A 19055-nucleotide genomic window follows, 5' to 3' on the forward strand; every position below is an offset into this window, starting at 1 on the left:
TATTTAAAAATAGTAATTAAATTATCTTATTTGATAAATATACAATAAAAGCCGAAAAATATATTCCTTTTAACTTAAGTACATTACAGTAAATAGGACGTAATAATTAATAAGTTGATACATTACGTTTTGATGTTAAATTTTCTTATATATTAGAAAAATAAATTACAATGAAATTAATTATAGATTAATATATAAAGGAAGTATATTTGTAAATAACAATATTAAACTTTTGTACAATTTTTGCAATACATTTTCTTATCTTATAATCATATATTCATTAGAAACAACAATTTCTAATCATGTTTAAAATGTCTTGTATGTTGATGTACGAACATAAATTACAAAGTAAATATTAAGTCACGTTGAATAGTTTTTTTATATTAAACCAATTTTTTATAAATAAGATATTAATTTCTCATAAAAATTATAGTTTCTCATATAAATTATTACTGTCAAGAGTGCCTAATGCACATATACCACAAGTAAATTCTAACAGATATGTTGGAAAGAACAGAAGAATTTGTTCTTGTGTCCAATGCATATATAAATAGAGATTAGGAATTATAATATCAATAGTATTGCTGTCCAATCTTACTCTGAAATATAATAAAAACTTATTAAATATAATATAAATATGTGTTTATTGTAGTATTTAATATAGTATAAAATGTTATAACTGTTTTTTTACTATAGTCCTTTTAATTACCTTTTTGAACCTAATGAATGAAACATAAAGCTTTGTGGCAATGGAATATATATTGTATTATTGTATAATGTTCCTCCAGTTTGATTAGGTATAATTCGTACTGTATCTATTTCGTCATATATATTGATATTAATACCATATAAATCATTTCGTGCCGTCAACGCATATTTTGGATTTTCACTATAACACTGGCCAAGCAACAAAACTTCACCTTTATTGCGAAAAGGATAAGTGATGTTGTGAATTGATTTTATATAGTCTGGTGTCACGACACACGTGCCTAAATTTGGAAGTGATTAAGACAGGTAAGGTACTGTAATCAAATAGAATGAATTCTGCAATGAACTATCTCTCTAAACAATTGTGAATAATAAAAAAAGAAGAATAGCTTACCAAAAAAGGTCTTCAATATTGACAGATCCATGTATTTATGAATTCTAGTTCGAGTTAAAAAATAATCTATAAGATTATAATTATATTCAATTGCTACTTTGTCATTATTAAGCGATAATTCACCAATATCTGATCCTTTCGGAAATGTTGCTGTCACAATAAATTTTTTAGAATTAGGATCTGAACTACTGTTCCCACCAATTAGGTCATAAAAAGCTCGAAATTTCCAAGCTAATCTCATTAAATTTTGTGGTATCTGATTGTAATTACATAATTAAGATTAATTTAAAACAATATTTTGAATTATAGATTATTAAAATTGCATTTAAATTATTAAAATTACATTTTCATGTTGTGCAATAACTTGATATTTTCTCAAGGTTGATAATTCTCTTGAAGCTTCATAGCAAGCATCAGAGAATGGAGTAAAACGTTTCCTTTTAGATTGTTCTCGACATTCTTCATAAGGCCATTGTGATTCTTTAGCAATTTGTAGCTGCTTTTCACTAATTTCGCCAAGTAAATCTAATGTAATCGAAGATCCATCACATTTGCCTTTTGCTGTATCAGAATACCCCCAAACAGCATTTAATGCAATTCTAGCAGGATCACTTGGCTTAGTGCTTAGGAAATCCCATTCCCAAGGTATTGCTTTTTCTGCTTCTAAACAGAACTAAATAGTAAAAAATGTTGTTATCTTGTTTTATATTTCTTTTAATTATAATGTTGCATATAAATTACCTTTAAAATCTTTTGACCTGGCATAACTTTAGTCGCTTTAATTTTAATCGTATCGGATATCCAGCTGGTAATCTCGTAAAGTGCGGCTACATTCCACTGGTGAAGAATTTGTGATGATTCTATATTATGATGTGTTAAAGACAACATATGATGATTTGAACCTTTAATATATTCAAATTTTACCTAATAAAACACGTTCAATATAAAATTTATTACTTTGTTCGCAATTAAAATATAAAAAATTTTAATATACTAACTTGAGTACGCTGCGCATCAATTGTACTAATATATGCAGCTAAACCACAGCTACCTTTTGGTGGTACATATGTGTAATAATCTAAGAAATGAAGGGCCGTTAAAGCAAACTCCAAAAATGGCCATATACTAAAACAATCCAGAATAAACATACAATAAATGATATTTATTACCTAATAATGTTTATAACAAAGAATATACAGATATATTAATATTTAACTCACGGATAATTAGCTCGATGTGAAGAAAACACATCTTGAATTAGTTTCTCTCGTGATATTACATTTTCACAGTCAAAAAGTTTTACATATACTTGACCTCCTAACTCTGATAATTCAAATTGAAATAAATCTATTGTCTGTAAGAGAGGATTAATTAATATTTGAATGAATAATATTTTTATAGAAAATAAAACTTTTAATTAGTATCTACCTTTGGTTTATATGTTGGTGATTTTGTAATTATATATAATTGAGGACAAGTAGGACAAATTTGATGTAATTTTGACTTAATATTTAATCCTTTTATATTAGTGGATGTTCTAACATGAGCTGTAATGCCCATTTTAAGATGTTCTAAAAAGATATAGTATAAATAATAAAATTTTTAATAAATTCTATATCTAAATATTATTAATATCATACCTCCAGGAGTATTATATGAAATAAATGGACGATCTTTAAATCCAAGTGTAATATTGATAGGAAGATATCCATGAATAGAATGTGCCCTTTCTGCACTATGCCATGTATCAATTAAAGGATTATAATTTTCTATTATTTCTGATTTATGAATAGATGTTCTGAAAATATCAATTGTATAATATAAAACATTGCAACAAACAAGTGAAATTATAAATTATTCTATTATACCGTAGTATAACATGATTATTACGACCAACTGAAACATGTGTAAAATTCCCTCTCATAGAGAATAACGATGTTGCAATAACTGCAAGTCTAGCATTTGCTCCCAGATCTGTAACTTGCACTGATTCCATTGTTAATGGGATATTAATACGTTGTTGATTAACATGAAACTCCATGTTTTGATATATATGATATATATTATCAGGTAAAGAAGACAAATCTAAAAAAATACATAAAATTATAAATATAAAAAGCAATAAATATTTAATTATGTTCGAAATTTTTGGGACAGATAATTTACAAACTTACATTTAAATCCTTTAATAATATTTGTTTCGTTGAGATGAAGGCATAAAACTGTTTTTTCCTGAATACGTGCAATTACTTCTAAATGTACAGGTCCATTTTGCTTTTCATCTAACTTAAATTGTTTTAATATATCCTTCACTTGTGTTGGACCATCTAGATGTGCTGATAATGAATGTAGAAGACCTTCAGCTTTAATATATAACTATATATACATAATGTTTAAAATATTAAAATATGTCACCTTATAGTAATTAATTAAATAATTTTAAATCAAATACTTACAGATACATGATTGATAATAACTCCACTACCATAAGTATTTACAGTTACATATAAAACCTCAGGTATGTTTGTTAAAGGATTAGCAATAACAATACCATGTATCATAGCACCAAATTTTCTATATGTATCTTGATAGTCAAATAAATAGTTACCAGTAATTAAATATGAATTTGTAGTTGGACGAAGTACTCGTGTAAATTGTGCAGCGATCACACCTCTACACATTAGAATCATATATGAAAAAGGTATTTCAGAATTTTATTATTCCAAAAAGGAATTGTATGAATTATGGTCTTACATACATATGAACATAACAAGGATGGGTGGTACGTTCCATAGATTTCAAAATAGTATAAAAATAATTATATAAATGTTGACTGGGTTCACTTTGCATATACCAGTATAATGATATTAATCTGCTTGGTGTAGGACTAGAAACAATAAGTAGTGTCAATGCCGCTACCCTCATTTCTAAATGCTCAGTTCTATTTATTAAAATTGGCCAATAGACAGGATATATCTGTGATATAAAATAAAATAAAAAAGTAATGTTTAATAATTTTTTACATTATTACCAGAAGTTACTTACAACATCGGGTCTTAAAGGAGCAGTTGAAAGTGATGCCCATGCAGCAAGAACACGAAAATGACGTGATTCTGCATTGCTACCACTTGCAATAGGTTCTAAGAATTCAACTACTCTTCCTAACTGTATGTTTGCTAATCCTTCTAGCCAAATCATTTTTTTTTCGTATTCCTTTGTCTCTATGAATTATTGTTTTATTATAATACTAGAATAATAATTAAAACAAATATGTGAAATTTATTTAATATATATTTATCACGTACCTGTAAATTTATCAAGATATAAACGTACGTAATCATCTAACATCTCATATGGGCAGTACAATAAACAGGTCTTGTAAATCAATGTCCCATATGTAAGAATAGCAGTATTTTGCACTTCAACAGAAATTTTTTCTGGCAAATTTAGAAATGTTTGTAAATTTACTAATAATTGAACGTCAGGTTTTCGTATATGAAATGGTAACTGAGTGAGAAGTTGAATTGCAGACATATCCGAAACTTTTTTATCTTGGATTAATTCTAATATAAACAATGCAGCTTCTTTAGTGCCAACTTGTGGAAGTGCTTCAAGGAACATATTTCTAATATGAAAAAAATAACGATATATTTTATATGTTATATAAATTACTAAAACTTTAAAGAATTATTAAAAATTTTGAACACCGTATTGTTTCTTCTTTATAACTTGTTCCTGAGATTTTTGTGTATGCATTACGTAAATCAGCAACATCCAGCATTTGAAGATAATAAAGTAATACAGTTATCGTCGTATTATGTAAATTATCAGCTTCTGTATCTAAACCAGGATTTTCAAGTCTCAGACTTAATCGATCTAATAAAGTCCCTATCTATAAAATATTTAATAGCATTATTAGATATCAGTTATAAACGAAGAATGTTTTTTAATCAATAACTTACAGATTTAAAAACAGTATTCTTGTCAAGACTACCTCTACTTTGAGTGAGATCAACTTCTGGAAGTTCATGTTGTAAAACTTTAAAATATAAATCTTTAATGGGTATCTTATCTACTGTGTCTTTCACCGAAATTAATTTAAAGATCTGTCTGTGTATATCAAGAAATTAATATGAAAGTTTTGTTTATTATAACAGGTTTCTTAGAATAAAATAATTTTCATTTCTTAAACATACCTTGTAAAATGAAAATGTGCTTCTCCAAAACTTTGAAAAGATTGAACATATATACCTCCAGAAGCATTAACAAACAAAATCTCATTTAAAGATCCATTTATCTTAATTTTGTATAATCTCTCACTGGACTTCAATATTGGATTCTACACATATATGAAATTTATTGTGTTATGGCAGAAAATAATAAGATATTTGGTAAAATAAATAAAGGTACATATAACATACTTGATCTCCATTGGGACACAACATGTTAGGAACATTTGACCACGTATAATGAGGATGTCCAATACAAGTACGTGGATCAAAAAATTTTCTTATTATCCATTCATTTTCTTCTTCAGGATTGACAACATATTCAATATTGCACTGACCATAATGATTTTTCTATAATATAATATATTAGTTAAAATAAAAATATAAAACTAGTATACTTTAAAAAATGTGTAAAAATCCTTATTAAATATAATGACTTACTTCAGTTGAATGAAATGCTGTTTCCTTCTCTAAGTTAGACAGATCTAATTGTAAAATTCCTGCTATACTCCTTTTTATATTTACAGACCATGGTGATATTGCTTCTGTACTAAAATTTTCAATAAGACCATTTCTGTATATAATTTGAAATGGTTTTAGAAGATCAGTCACATCTTCTGAAACAGCTTGATCTTCTCCTACTTCTTGAATTTTACCATTCCAAATAGTCATTTTCAATGATTCCAACTGTATGTAAATATCATATATAAAAGATTTTAATAAAATTAATTATTTTTACTGTTATATTGTTGCAAATAATATTGTAAAAGCAAAGAGAAATATGAAATCAATTTTTCAAATTTTGCTATTTATCAGTTATAAAATTTACCTGCATTGTAGCAACATTTTGTTCTGCTTGAATTTTAAGTTTTCCATTAAAACCCCATGAAGATGATGCGCCAGATGGTAACAAAACACCAGAACTTGAAAGTGCATTGTACGAATATATATACTCTTTTCCTGGTTGAAATATACCATTTGTAACATGACTGTTACAGAAAAGAAAAAATAAAAATATAATATCCTTTAATTTGTGCATTAGTATTTGTAACACATAATTAATATCTGTAAGTAAATATTTTACATTAATAATGGCTGAACATCTTTGCTCCACGTAATTTGATTTCATTATTTTATATTCAACTATATTAAATTATTTTCAATGTTTAAATAAATTCAACGAATTACACTATTCATAATACATTATAATTATGAAGATTATATAAATTTAATTATATGTGTACTTAAGTAAAAGTTACTTATTTATAAAATGACAACAATGAATATTTTGTAATATGGCTTTTGCACTATTTAATTTGAGTTATATATAACTAAAAATGTTTATTCTGTACCTGTGAATCTCATGGTGTGCAACAGTAGCTTAACAAAAATGAACTGAGTTCATAGAAGTCAAGAGATGACCCTTGTTGTCCCTATCTCTGTGACCCATGAACACTTCTTCACTATCTATGTGAATAAAACTTATCTCCTGTCTAAATTATCTTCAATCGTATAAATTAGCCTACTACATTTTCTCTGTATACTTTTATGCGATGTGTAAATCATACATCATAATTTTCCTTAATCATATAAATAATCACTTCAAACAATAACTTAAAACAGAATAATGTTTAAATTTCACATTTCCTCAATAGATTTTAATTATAGTATAATCTTACTCATAATAACAAATGTTACAAAAGCATAATACAACATACTTACATTACTTATATGAATGGGTACATCAGTTTTATATAATAAATAATTTGTTTTTATATAATAAAAAAATCAAAATTTATTTTTTCTACAAAATAAGTTATATTAAAAGGATTATACATTAGAAACTTTGCTGAAAACAAAAATATTTAGATAACTATGTGACTGTCACTATTATACAGAAATATATATTAGCCTATGTACTATACAGTAAAATAAATAAAATGAGAAATTTATAAGAATATTTTCTTTAGTTATAATAGGAAAACTATAATAGGCACAATCTAATATTTACATATTTATTTTGATATATTTCTATTTTCATTATTTACAATTACTATTGGAAAGTATATTATATAATCAGAATCTTATTTAATTTATTTCTATACAAAAAATTACACTTTTATATATTATACATCTAATTGTACTGCAATTTTTCATATACAAGATCTTTTCAATACGAGTATAAAATTATAGATAGGCATTATTAATGAATATCATAAAATAAAAATACCATAAAATATGATTAAGAAATGCATACATAATTAATACATTACAAAGGTTTGATTATTTTTAAGATGGACTTCGAATATTCCCAGGCTTCGCTGTAAAAGTGAATAATTAATTTAAAATACGCGAAAATTTAAGTTATTGATGAAATTGATATATATGATATATACAAAAATAATCTATTCTCAATATACAAAATCTAAAATATCAGATATAATATCTATGTATTATTTATTTAATTATTTATAGCAATTATATATTATAAAAAATAAACTATTACGACTCTGACATAAAAAAGCTTATAAAATTTATACTTACTTATGCGCTGGATTTGCTTGATCTAATTGTTCACTGAGTTGTTGGATAAGTGTTGCAAACATTTTGAGATGCTCTATTGTTTCACCCTGCAACCACGCACGAGGGAGTGTACTCATTACCTATTATATAAAAACATAGTATTATAAAAAGATACTTTCTGAGTAATGTTTACTTAAAAGTTTAAAGTTATATGAAATATGTTGAAATGAACAGTATGAACATACCATATTTGCTTTAAATAATGCATCAGTCGGAACAGATACTCTTAAACCCGCTAAAAGATATCTATTTAATAATGAACCAAGAGCTAAATTTTTTAATTGTGTGTCTCCAAGAAGACCTTGCCAGCTCAATAAATTTCTTAAAAGTTTCACAGCCATTGCAAACTGCCTTTGAAAAAATTGATGTTTAGTATCTAAGACTCTAAAATATAAAATTAAAAATTATTAGCTTTGTTACAAAAATATTATTAATAGCTTCAAATAAAGATGAATATTATATACTAACTGTTTTGGAAAAATTGGTATAAAAACATCATTTTCAACTGCTGATTTAATTTTCTCCAATATGGCATTAAATAATGTTTCTAATGGCTTGCTTGTATCATTTAAATTTGGATATTCCCTAATAAGACGATTTACTGTGCCTACAAGTCGTAACGTTTGTGATGTAGACATTGGATCCCATATTCTTTCAACTATAGCTATAAATAAAAAATTTTTGTAAATTATTGCAAAGTTCTTAACTGGCAGTTTAATTATACCAAATAAAATAATCTTACATGTTAATTTAGGTATAACAATTTTTTCTATTGTAAATGGTACTAATCTGACATCTGGATCTCTTTTAAGTGACTCCTCTGTTTCTTTATTATTTAATGCATATAAAAGTAAAGTGTTATACCATTTTGTTCTCTCTATATCTGCACTTTCCTAAAAAAGGAAAAATTTTGCTTTAGAGTTAGTATTTTATTCCGTTATTATTACATTTGTAACTAAAATATATGAAGGTTTGATATAATGCACGTACCATAATAGGATTCCATGTCAATAATAGTAATCTAATAATCGGAGAAATAATTTTAGGTATACATAAAGATACGTAAGCTTCCATATAAGCATCTCTATCAGTTTCTCTCCAAGACTCCAATTTTGAAAGTATTCCTCTTATTGTGCAATATTCGTCCATGACGTCAGAAAATATTTCTTTACTGTCACTATCAATTTCATCTGAAAATAAATATAAAAAGAAGACATTTTATAAAAGATAAGAATTAGAACATGGTGTTAATCCATACTTGATAGACAATAGTAAACATTATAAATTCTACTTCTTCGTAAACTATATTTGATTAAACTTGTTAAAGTACAACCTTTTGTTTGTTTAAACGCGAGATTTTGCTGCTCAGTAACTTCATCATCACTAGACATCCCATCGATATGTTTTGGTAATGTAGGAGCTAATTCTCTAGCTCTTCTTCGTCGAGCTCTTCTTCCTTCTCTCTCTGTAGCTCGACGGATACGAGCTTCAACTTCTGGCCCTCTTCGTATAGGTTGTCCTCCTGTAATTTAAAAGATAATTCATATCTAAAATTATATTGATCAAAATACACTTTTCATTATATTTATATATTCCATTATATATATTTTATCAGACATAGATAATTATATATAATACTGAAATAACTGACTTGCAGCTGTTGTAATCTCTTCTGCTTGATCTCTTGTATCTTGTCGTCTTCTTTCCATTAGTTCTATTGCACGTTCATTATAAAGGTTTAACCAGCGTTGCTCCAATCCAATGACCAGCGGCAACTAACAAAAAAGTTATATGTTAACATTGACACAGTAAATTAACTCAATGACATTGAGAACTGTGCTTGTTCCAGAAAATATTCATATCAAAGTAGTAATATTTTAATAAATATGTCTTAATATTTATTATAAATAATTTATAAAAGGTGAAACAATATACGTTTTTAACATTTGCTGGAACTTAATCTGTAATTCCACAATCATTGGATATCTTTTGCTTAAAAAATTGGAAATTAATATCACAATTTACTTACCACACATATTAATATATCTTTTCAATTCTTATAAATACTTAAAGATATTTTTACTACACAGTAAATAATTTCTTTATACAGAGAAGATACAGACCCCCGGCAATGCAAATATACATTACATATATGCTATACTTTTTTCTTGCAAATTCCATTCTTTAGTTTAATATGCATTTTTCTTCTTTTCTGAATCTTATGATATGTATAAAAATATCAAAATAAAACAAAACAATATATTTAATAATAATTAAATATCAAAATAATACAAAAAATATGTAATAATAGAGAGAGAAATTCTAATTCATTAATAGATACATAAAATATCCTTTAAGTTTTACTTTGTAACACATATTTTTAATATTTTATGATTTATTTAAATTTACATATAAGCTAAAAGAATATTTTACATCTTTTAGTATTTGAATATAGTGCTTTTTAATTAATTATATACTCAGCAACAATTATAATTTTAGCCAATGAATAGATAACACAAGTGTTAGCAATATAAAATATTTAAAAACAAAAATTCTAATATTCTAAAGGAAAACTATATTGCATATTTTTCATCAAGAAATTTACTTAATAAGAAAAATGCATTATATATATATTTCTAATATGGCCGAGTAATTATACAGCCAAAAATTGCATGGAAAACCCCAGTGCACATAAAAAAACGTGACAGCGTATAAACCCACCTTCTCATCAAGACACTCTACCAAGTCAGTGACATACCCACGCAACTCTTGGTAATATCTGAAGCGCTGCGCAAGCTGCGGTGCACGAATTTCAGCATCATCCAGTTCTTTCACAGTTTGTCCTAACTCTTGCTCTAAACGATCCTGATCTAATTGATGACGTCGATGCACTTCTTTTAAACTGTCCAATCTACAAATTATATTTTTCATTCTGATTTTATAGGAATAAAAACTATTTCCATATTTTATAAACTTTAAAAGTTTCAAAACTATATTAGATCAAAATTTTAATTTAGTTATTGTTACCTTGCACGCATTTTATTCACAACCTCTTGAGGAGTGATTGGTACTATTTTTGTAGGATCTGGGGGTTGAATCACTGGAGGAGGTGGTGGAGCTGGCATCATTACCATTTCCAAAGATATTCCACTTCCCATCATTGAGTTTACGTTCATACCCATTGAATATTGTTGTTGCATCATGGAGTCTTGTTGCGCTGCTGCAATCTAAACATTTTTATTTATATTATAAATGTAATAGTGCATGCTGCACAATTTTTTCATACAAATGTTACCTGTGCACCAGTCACTCCTTTCCTAATTTGTTGAGCTTCCCACTCTTCTTCTTCGTTTTCGTGTTCACTTTCATCATCAGAAACTAAAAAATACATACAATGCATTCACTTATCTATTTAAGAAAAAGTCGTGAATAATAAATAACCAAAACCTAACGTTTTAATGGTACTTGTGAAGCAAGGAAGGCTTCTCTCCTTTTCTCTTTATCACGCGCTTCAGTGTTAACAGTCATATCAATTCGGTCTTGTGAATCATCATCATCACTTCTATCATGATCTTCTTCCCTAATAAGTCTTGATTTACCTTTATCATCGCTGAAAAAATTAACATAGTTATCAAATGTTTTGCAAAATAAATCCAACATTTAATAGTAGTTAATCAAATTGTATAGGGGCTATACTATAGGGGCATGTTAATTATGCTACAAAACATATTACCTTTGTTCTTCTATAGGAATATAATCAGTTCCTAACTCTCTTGCCTTTTGTCTGCATTTCCTAGCTGCATGGATCATTGCAGCATCTGGTATGCAACCACCTTATAGATACAAAATAATATTCGTAAACAACAATTGTTAAAATATTTAAAAAAATAAACATAAAAGATACAAAATAATGAAAGTTTTGAACATTATAGATACAAATAAAAACATTACATACTTTCAAGAAGAATTTTCATTGTGTCAGCTTTATCTGTATTTCTTCTAAATTTATGACTACGTGGTTCATCTTCCTCTTCATCAGATGTATAATCATCCTTTCCAGCTGCCAATGCAGCTCGCCCATTTAGAATTAAAGGTCCTGCATTTTTTATTTTTACCTAATAATAAAAGATTTTAACTTAATAGAAGAAATAATAATTTAATCAATTAATTGATTAATAATTATTATTGAACAGACATAGCTAATAACATATTATATTGAAAGATTAGAAAGTATTTTTGTATTTTAGAAAAGTAAAAACTCATTAAACATTGTTAAAATGTAATATTAAAATCTTCCTTATAAAAATATTTAACTAATAGTACACATTCATATTTTAATAATTATATGTACATACGTACTTAATACATTTAGAACTTATTTATATTGCATTATATGAATGTATATTTATCTTGTTAATAGAATCACATTTCACATAAAATATGTTAAAACATCTTCACATTTCAAAAATAACACAGCTTATAAAAATAAATTCTAACAAAGTTATATTTGCAGATATTGACAATCTTTGTTATATTTTCAGTAAATACTAAATATGAAGTATTATAAAGAAATAAATTTTGATTTAAGAATAACAAAATGTTTTACGTCTGGGAAATTCTAATAATAATAAACATCATAGAAATAGCTTACTACTAGATCATCTGTCTTTATTTCTAATTCTTTTTCCACTTTAACGGACATGTGTGGTTGCTCAGAGTCCATTTGCATTTTCTCTTCACCTTTCTTTTTTCTCCTTTCGTGATCTAGCTGTTTCATCAATTTTTTGCTCCTAGATGATTTCTTCACTTTAAAGACTTCTCCATCATCCGCTGTAAGATAACAGATTATTAGATTTTTATTATATGTAATATTTGGAACCTTTCCAAAGAATTTTATAATGACTGAATAAAATATAATTAATTGAAATGTTTTATTTATTTCTAAAAATAAAAACACATATACATTTGCATTGGTCAAAATATACTGATTATTAAAAGGGTTTGTGATTAGAATTTGATTGCATTAATTTTTTCTATTTTATTATGATCTCAACATTAAATATAACGAAATTCGTAATTTTAATATCGTATGCGACTAAACAAAAAATCCCGAAACACATTTTCATTTTATGATAAATGCATCTGTACATATGTACGTGCATGTACAATCTTCAAAAAATTACCTTCTTCCAGCTCCTCTCCAAAACTGAGGAGCGTCTGCTTTGGTTTATCCTTCTTCTTTGTTTTCAATTTTACAGGCTGGGTGTCTTCCACTTCCATCCTATTTTCATTATCTTCATCATCGTCGTTGAAAGGTCGACGGCGGATGTTTCTCTTCGGTTTATTAAATAATGACATTGTCCTTAACATCAACCAGTCTGTTTAAACTATTCACACATATATACTATCCTTAGGTTAACTTCTTAAATTACTAATGTTAAAAAAATAATTCAGAATTTCATATCATGTAAGCTAATATAACAAAAAATTTCGTAAAATGTGCATTTACAACTTCATATAATGTATTTTAAATTCATAAATACGCAACATTAATAAAAAAACGGAACACCTTTGTGAAATTGTAATATGGATTATCCGTTGAATAAGAATCGTTGTAGAATCGGCTCGAAGTAAAGCTTCTAAACTTTGTACACATGAATTTAATGCATTTCCCTGTTTGAGTTACTGATTGGCTTACCTTTATTCATTTTCATGTGCATTTAATTTTTAGATTAAATTTTCATTTCTCTCGTTAATTACTTCCGCAATTTTATGATTTCTAATTCTTTTTATATCAAGCTTATTAATTCATATTAGGCTTTTGTTATCATAACATTATAATGTAACTTGAAGAAAATTACTATAATATTACCAGTGTAGACAATACTTACTATAATTTTAAAATGTACTAGAGACATATAGTGTAAACTGAGTGATTATTTTGTATGAAATTAACAGAAATTATTTAACATGTTTTTAATATAATATAGGTATGTTTTATTCGTTAAATTATGTTTTTATCAGTACTATAAATTTTATAAATTTTTCGATACTTGTAATTTAAATTACAGATAACCTATGAAATATGAAAAATCATTCTTGTGTAATTACTCACGGTCATCATACCGATATTGCTTTGAAGATTTATAGGTAATAGAATAAAGAATATATTCATTTTTGTTTTCATAATTTGTATTTGTTTTAGATAAAAATTATAGATTTAAACTGCTTAAGAATATTTTTTTAAATCGATAACTATTTATATTTGTTTTCAGTAATCGCATATTATTAATCATAACACATTTTAAAAAATTTGGATCACTGATAGCCATAAGCCGTGGATCTTCATTCAATCAGTGTAATAATAGTATATATTCTACCAAGTAAGTAATATTATCATTATGTAATGTATCTGTGGTTTCAAATTATTTTAACATTAAATGATAACATTGATTTTAGAGTATTGTTTGGGAAAGATGACGTTGAACTTGTAGCAGCTGCTCGATATATAGCAGAGCAAATTAATGTAGATAAACCATTATTAATTTCAATATCCTTAAAGGATTATGAACCAGATACTTTAAAACCTATAGTTGCAGCTATAAATGATATGAAAGAGTGAGAACCAAATATGAGTTTAATATTTGGTCAATTAGTTATTGGTCCACCTGGGAGTGGAAAAACTACATATTGTTATGCTATGACCAAATTTTTGGAGAAGCTTGGAAGAAAAGTGGCTGTTATTAATATTGGTAAAAGCTAATAGTATTTTAATGATTAATAGTAATTGAAACCTTACATTTGTGTATTTAAATACATACTATTATGTTACAGATCCGGCAAATGAAAACATGCAATATACACCAACAGTAGACATATCTGAATTAATTAAACATGAGGAAGTAATGTCACACTATGGACTTGGTCCAAATGGAGCACTGGTGTACTGTATGGAATTTTTAGAAGCTAACATAAAATGGTTAATTACAAAAATTTTAAATTTGAAAGATCATTATCTTATATTTGATTGCCCAGGGCAGGTTTGTGTTTATATACATATATAAATATTATACTATTAAGATAATTACATGTTGTATTCATGTTTATTAATAGGTTGAGTTATATACACATCACAATTCAGTTAGTGTAATTGCCGAAAAATTAGGACAAAATTTAGTAAGATTATGCAGTGTACACCTTGTTGATTCTCATCATTGCAGCGATGCTGGTAATTGCTATATGTAGTACACCATAATTTGACAGACTTGTAATTAAGAAAGATATTATATAACTTTTTTTTATTATAGGTAAATACTTATCTTCTTTAATTCTTTGCACAACAACTATGTTAAAATTAGGTTTACCTCATGTTAATGTGATGACCAAATTTGATGAAATGAAAAAATTTAGTCACTGCCTAGATTTTAATATAGATTTTTATACAGAAGTGTTGGATTTGAACTATTTGCTAGATAAATTGGACGAAGGCCCTTTTACGTCAAAGTAAGATTTTCTATTGAATTTTATTATTTTTAAATAAATATATATATTAATAAATTTCTATGAATCAATCCAAGTATAAAATTTTAAATATTTTACATTTATAGATACAAAAAATTAAATGCAGCATTTGTATCACTCATAGAGGATTATAGTCTTGTTAGCTTTATACCATTAGATATTTCTAATCAAACATTGTTATTACAAGTAAAAAATGCAGTGGATAAGGCTAATGGTTATATTTTTGGTGGCAACGAACCTCAAGATGTTCAAACTTTACTTGCTTGTGCTATAGGAGCAATGAGTGAAACTGAAAAAATGTCTACAATAGATGATTATTTTTAAAGAATTTATTTTATAAAAATCATTGTCCTTCTTTTTTTTTTCCTTTCCACATAGGTATTCCTTAATATATTAATAAACGTCTATTTATTTAGTAAAATATATTAGGTTAATGAACGCAATTTTACTAACTACTTAACCTTTTGACTAGTCTATTTGGCTAACAAATATTTGTGCCAAGTCATCATAATCATATACCCTCTTCAAAAATGTATCCGTTAATTTTAATCCCGAAATTGTCTAAAGTATATATAATAATATTAAATAATATGCTGAAATATTTATAGACATGCGTTACGAAAAGTAGTACGTTCCATTTGTCTTACAAAGACAACTTTCTTTGGATTCTGTGACCACGAAAAGCAGCGCGTTTCAATTTTAAATTGAAAGGTAACATGTTCTTATTTATAGCGACAAAGAATAACTCGTATTGTTTTTTCGCTATGAAAATTACCACGTTTCAGTAGTTCTCTCGAAAAACATGTTCCACTTGTAACTGTCAAAAATATAATATTAAATAGGTTGTCTAACATTCTACTACAAGAATAAAAAGGTAAACGGTTCTTTTAAGTGAAATAAATGTCTTTAATAAAATAAGTAGAACTTAATCAAATATAAACAAACTAATTTATTTAATTAATAATATTACTATAACATTGAATACATTTCCTTAGGATAAGACCTTTTAAGCACTAATGCTAATAAATTTTTTTTTTTAATAATTGAATTTTTGCATCTTATATATTTTATAACGTATGTTCTATAATATCCTACTTTGAGACGTACCGTTTCAAAATTTTCATTTACGTACCTTTTTCATTTGAATCTTCATAGGACAAATAAAACCTGCCACTCTTCGCCGTAATGTTCGAAATATGATATTGCTCGTGGTGTACTGTGAATCGTGCTCCTTATCGTGATTAATGTTAAACATGCTAGTTATTGATGGAAATGATGAAATGTGCTAGTCTTCACAAGACAAACGAAATGTACTACTTTCCGTAACGCACATCATAACGTAACATCATTATAATGTTTATACAAAAATACTTACTATTATACCACTACGTAAGGGAATTAAACATAAAGGAATATCTATCGAAACACCAGGTTTCAATGTTCCTATCATTGTATTAGATATTCCACACCATGCTATAGAGCTACTTGATTCCAAACTTAACATTAAATCCATGCTTCTTTCACTAATGATAATGAAATAAAAATTTTAATCGGTACAACGATTAGAATTTAGAACTATTTTTCTTATCTGTATCATATATATGTACATGATATAAATACTTACGACGTATTTATTATATGACAATTAAAATTCACTGATTGTTCAAGGTATACTGTGAGAGGAATATTTTTCATTGTAACTCGTATATCACCAAATTCAGGTGCCTAAAATTAGGTAAAGGATTACAAATATGATATAATTACAAATGAAATGATAAATTACAAACCATTCTTTGTAATTGACTTGTTTGTAATCTTCCTCTTTCCCCTAAGTTACTTCTCCAAACAATATCTAACTTTCCAATGTTTGTTGCATTATGCATCATTTTTGGATCTTTCAATAAACTCAATTGTGGTTTTAAACAATATAAATATTGTCTACTACAATCAGTATCTAATATATTAACTAATCCATAAATAGATTCTCCCTTTTCATTTGTATTTAATGTTGATACTAGAAATATAATAATTATTATACAAATTCAGGTTCATAATCATCTAAATCAATCATTTTAAGTGAACCCACCACTAAATAAATGAGATGATTCAAGCGAAACCTTTTCTAAACAAATTGGGCCAGCTGTGAGATTCTGTATTTGTGCTTCCAGATATACTTCATCTGACTTCAAAAAGATTATACATATCATTTTAATCAATTATATATTGCTATTATAAAAGAATTATTACCATAATATTACCTCTGCATTGTAAAATTTTGTTTTAACATCTAATGGTTTTACCACTTGAAATTTAAAATATTTTCTAAATGATTGTGCAGTGCTACTTAAATTTCCTGGGGTATAAGTTACTTCACATACTAATCTGGAAAAGTATACATTGATTAATTATTTACTCAACACATATTACAATTTTAATGGCTGGCCTCTTACATATGTGTGCCTATTTCTTTTACTTCGTGGTGTATGACTTCATCAACTGTACTGTCAGGTGCTAAATCTTTCATTTCTCCACTATTACCACAAAGAGATATATTCTGTGTGCTTGTTTGTAAATCTGCCTACAATATGAAATATATTATCGTTTATAAGTTTTATATGACACATAATATACATACAGTTATTACATCTTATTGACTAATTTATTTGTACAATTAACTTACTTTAACAATAACATTCTTTACGATCTGATTGCTGCCGTTATGTACACAAAGATAACTTGAAAATATTTCACCTAAATAAATGTTACTGAAAGAATATATATACATAAAATTTCGACATAAATTATTTTTTGTGAAATTATATTTAAGTAAAATAATCATATACATATATTATTACATTGTATAATTATCATTGTTCATATACGAAGTATGGATAATTAATTACAAATTATGTAGCTCAAAAGCTTAAAATAAATTTTAATTATGATATGTAATCATGTACATACCCAAAACTTTGCGGTAATACCATAAACTGTCCTACTGCAAGGGTTTCCATTCCTTGTAATGCAGTACAATCATTCTTAAGCTCATTATTTAAAGTATTACCAGGAAGATCTGTTGAATCACAAGTAATAACTACTGGACTTGCAAGCATAGGTCGTGTTAATCTCATCACTAAAAATGATAAAAAATAAAGATACAATTATTAGTGCTATATGTAGTATACATAGTACTATATGATAGTCTTAGTCAATATATCAAAATAAACAATATGTTTTGTTTTCTTTTAATTTAAAATGACATCAAAATCGTTTTTATTACCTTTCAATTCTAGTAGATGTTCACTTTTTGGTTTAGTTTCCATTTAGATTGTGAAAGATAAATAGCAGAGATGTTTACAAAAATAAATCTTTATTAATGTCAAATGAGAATAGAGCTATCACTAAATGTCACTTAGAAAATACATATAACCTGCGCCTGTGATACATAATATACATAACATTCAATTCGATTCGATTTACCAAATCGATAGTTTAACAAAAAGCATTAGATTATCTTTAAAAATAGTATTTTAGAAGCATTCTGCTAATTTTCTTGATTTTTATTTTGTAAATTCAAAAATAGTTATAAGTATTATAATTGTAGAAGTTCGAGAGAAACA

The 19055-nt window shown here is 26.5% G+C and overlaps 5 protein-coding genes across 7 annotated transcripts; 2 read left to right on the plus strand and 3 right to left on the minus strand.

Annotated features, from left to right (window-relative positions):
- Positions 1–187: 187 nt before the first annotated feature.
- Positions 188–6822, minus strand: LOC139989237 (uncharacterized). Of its 2 annotated transcripts, XM_072007406.1 has the most exons (22): positions 6684–6822; positions 6161–6396; positions 5773–6018; positions 5524–5682; positions 5299–5441; positions 5065–5212; positions 4810–4994; positions 4408–4727; positions 4148–4323; positions 3861–4078; positions 3559–3775; positions 3277–3478; positions 2971–3187; positions 2743–2900; positions 2531–2673; positions 2323–2456; positions 2101–2227; positions 1844–2026; positions 1446–1775; positions 1103–1358; positions 710–989; positions 188–599 (listed from the first exon to the last, which is right to left on the minus strand). In XM_072007406.1, exons 1-22 carry the CDS (start codon positions 6694–6696, stop codon positions 428–430), a joined length of 4263 nt encoding a protein of 1420 aa, XP_071863507.1. In that variant the 5' UTR covers positions 6697–6822; the 3' UTR covers positions 188–427. The 2 variants fall into 2 exon arrangements, with proteins under 2 accessions (XP_071863507.1, XP_071863508.1); XM_072007407.1 differs by lacking the exon at positions 188–599 and having other exon boundaries at positions 801–1022.
- Positions 6823–7399: 577 nt separating this feature from the next.
- LOC139989240 (PAX3- and PAX7-binding protein 1) lies at positions 7400–13749 on the minus strand. The gene is made up of 17 exons (XM_072007413.1): positions 13613–13749; positions 13098–13301; positions 12566–12744; positions 11870–12029; positions 11648–11747; positions 11367–11524; positions 11210–11292; positions 10942–11141; positions 10636–10825; positions 9566–9689; positions 9248–9436; positions 8905–9104; positions 8657–8807; positions 8383–8578; positions 8100–8298; positions 7876–7994; positions 7400–7652 (listed from the first exon to the last, which is right to left on the minus strand). Exons 2-17 carry the CDS (start codon positions 13282–13284, stop codon positions 7601–7603), a joined length of 2487 nt encoding a protein of 828 aa, XP_071863514.1. The 5' UTR covers positions 13285–13301; positions 13613–13749; the 3' UTR covers positions 7400–7600.
- A 41-nt stretch (positions 13750–13790) lies between these two features.
- LOC139989254 (GPN-loop GTPase 2) lies at positions 13791–15763 on the plus strand. The gene is made up of 8 exons (XM_072007443.1): positions 13791–13904; positions 13986–14064; positions 14190–14297; positions 14374–14666; positions 14749–14954; positions 15028–15142; positions 15222–15417; positions 15522–15763. The coding sequence occupies exons 4-8, from the start codon at positions 14546–14548 to the stop codon at positions 15757–15759; spliced, it is 876 nt and encodes a 291-aa protein (XP_071863544.1). The 5' UTR covers positions 13791–13904; positions 13986–14064; positions 14190–14297; positions 14374–14545; the 3' UTR covers positions 15760–15763.
- On the plus strand, positions 14000–14536 carry LOC139988831 (proteasome assembly chaperone 3-like). Its single transcript, XM_072006594.1, has 3 exons — positions 14000–14064; positions 14190–14297; positions 14374–14536. The coding sequence occupies exons 1-3, from the start codon at positions 14000–14002 to the stop codon at positions 14534–14536; spliced, it is 336 nt and encodes a 111-aa protein (XP_071862695.1).
- LOC139989250 (trafficking protein particle complex subunit 13) lies at positions 15750–19035 on the minus strand. 2 transcript variants are annotated; one of them, XM_072007433.1, is made up of 10 exons: positions 18716–19025; positions 18400–18568; positions 18116–18200; positions 17886–18013; positions 17694–17817; positions 17522–17618; positions 17223–17449; positions 17060–17160; positions 16811–16958; positions 15750–15996 (listed from the first exon to the last, which is right to left on the minus strand). In XM_072007433.1, exons 1-10 carry the CDS (start codon positions 18756–18758, stop codon positions 15904–15906), a joined length of 1215 nt encoding a protein of 404 aa, XP_071863534.1. In that variant the 5' UTR covers positions 18759–19025; the 3' UTR covers positions 15750–15903. The 2 variants fall into 2 exon arrangements, with proteins under 2 accessions (XP_071863534.1, XP_071863535.1); XM_072007434.1 differs by lacking the exon at positions 15750–15996 and adding an exon at positions 16003–16725 and having other exon boundaries at positions 18716–19035.
- Between the last annotated feature and the right edge of the window lie 20 nt (positions 19036–19055).

The sequence above is a fragment of the Bombus fervidus genome, chromosome 7, assembly GCF_041682495.2.
Source record: "Bombus fervidus isolate BK054 chromosome 7, iyBomFerv1, whole genome shotgun sequence".
NCBI lineage: Eukaryota > Metazoa > Arthropoda > Insecta > Hymenoptera > Apidae > Bombus > Bombus fervidus.

Coding starts and splice junctions, on each gene's coding strand:
- LOC139989237 (XM_072007406.1), bottom strand. Junction 6,019..6,160: donor AAAATGTTGCTACAATGCAG/GTAAATTTTATA, acceptor ATTTACATACAG/TTGGAATCATTGAAAATGAC. Junction 2,457..2,530: donor CACCAACATATAAACCAAAG/GTAGATACTAAT, acceptor CCTCTCTTACAG/ACAATAGATTTATTTCAATT.
- LOC139989240 (XM_072007413.1), bottom strand. CDS start 13,284: ATGTTAAGGACAATGTCATTATTTAATAAACCGAAGAGAAACATCCGC. Junction 8,579..8,656: donor TGTTATACCTAAATTAACAT/GTAAGATTATTT, acceptor TTTTATTTATAG/CTATAGTTGAAAGAATATGG. Junction 8,299..8,382: donor ATACCAATTTTTCCAAAACA/GTTAGTATATAA, acceptor TTTATATTTTAG/AGTCTTAGATACTAAACATC.
- LOC139988831 (XM_072006594.1), top strand. CDS start 14,000: ATGAAAAATCATTCTTGTGTAATTACTCACGGTCATCATACCGATATT. Junction 14,065..14,189: donor ATTGCTTTGAAGATTTATAG/GTAATAGAATAA, acceptor ATTTGTTTTCAG/TAATCGCATATTATTAATCA. Junction 14,298..14,373: donor AATAGTATATATTCTACCAA/GTAAGTAATATT, acceptor CATTGATTTTAG/AGTATTGTTTGGGAAAGATG.
- LOC139989254 (XM_072007443.1), top strand. CDS start 14,546: ATGAGTTTAATATTTGGTCAATTAGTTATTGGTCCACCTGGGAGTGGA. Junction 14,667..14,748: donor AGTGGCTGTTATTAATATTG/GTAAAAGCTAAT, acceptor ATTATGTTACAG/ATCCGGCAAATGAAAACATG. Junction 15,418..15,521: donor GAAGGCCCTTTTACGTCAAA/GTAAGATTTTCT, acceptor TTACATTTATAG/ATACAAAAAATTAAATGCAG.
- LOC139989250 (XM_072007433.1), bottom strand. CDS start 18,758: ATGGAAACTAAACCAAAAAGTGAACATCTACTAGAATTGAAAG. Junction 17,619..17,693: donor CAAAATTTTACAATGCAGAG/GTAATATTATGG, acceptor ATCTTTTTGAAG/TCAGATGAAGTATATCTGGA. Junction 16,959..17,059: donor TGTCATATAATAAATACGTC/GTAAGTATTTAT, acceptor CATTATCATTAG/TGAAAGAAGCATGGATTTAA.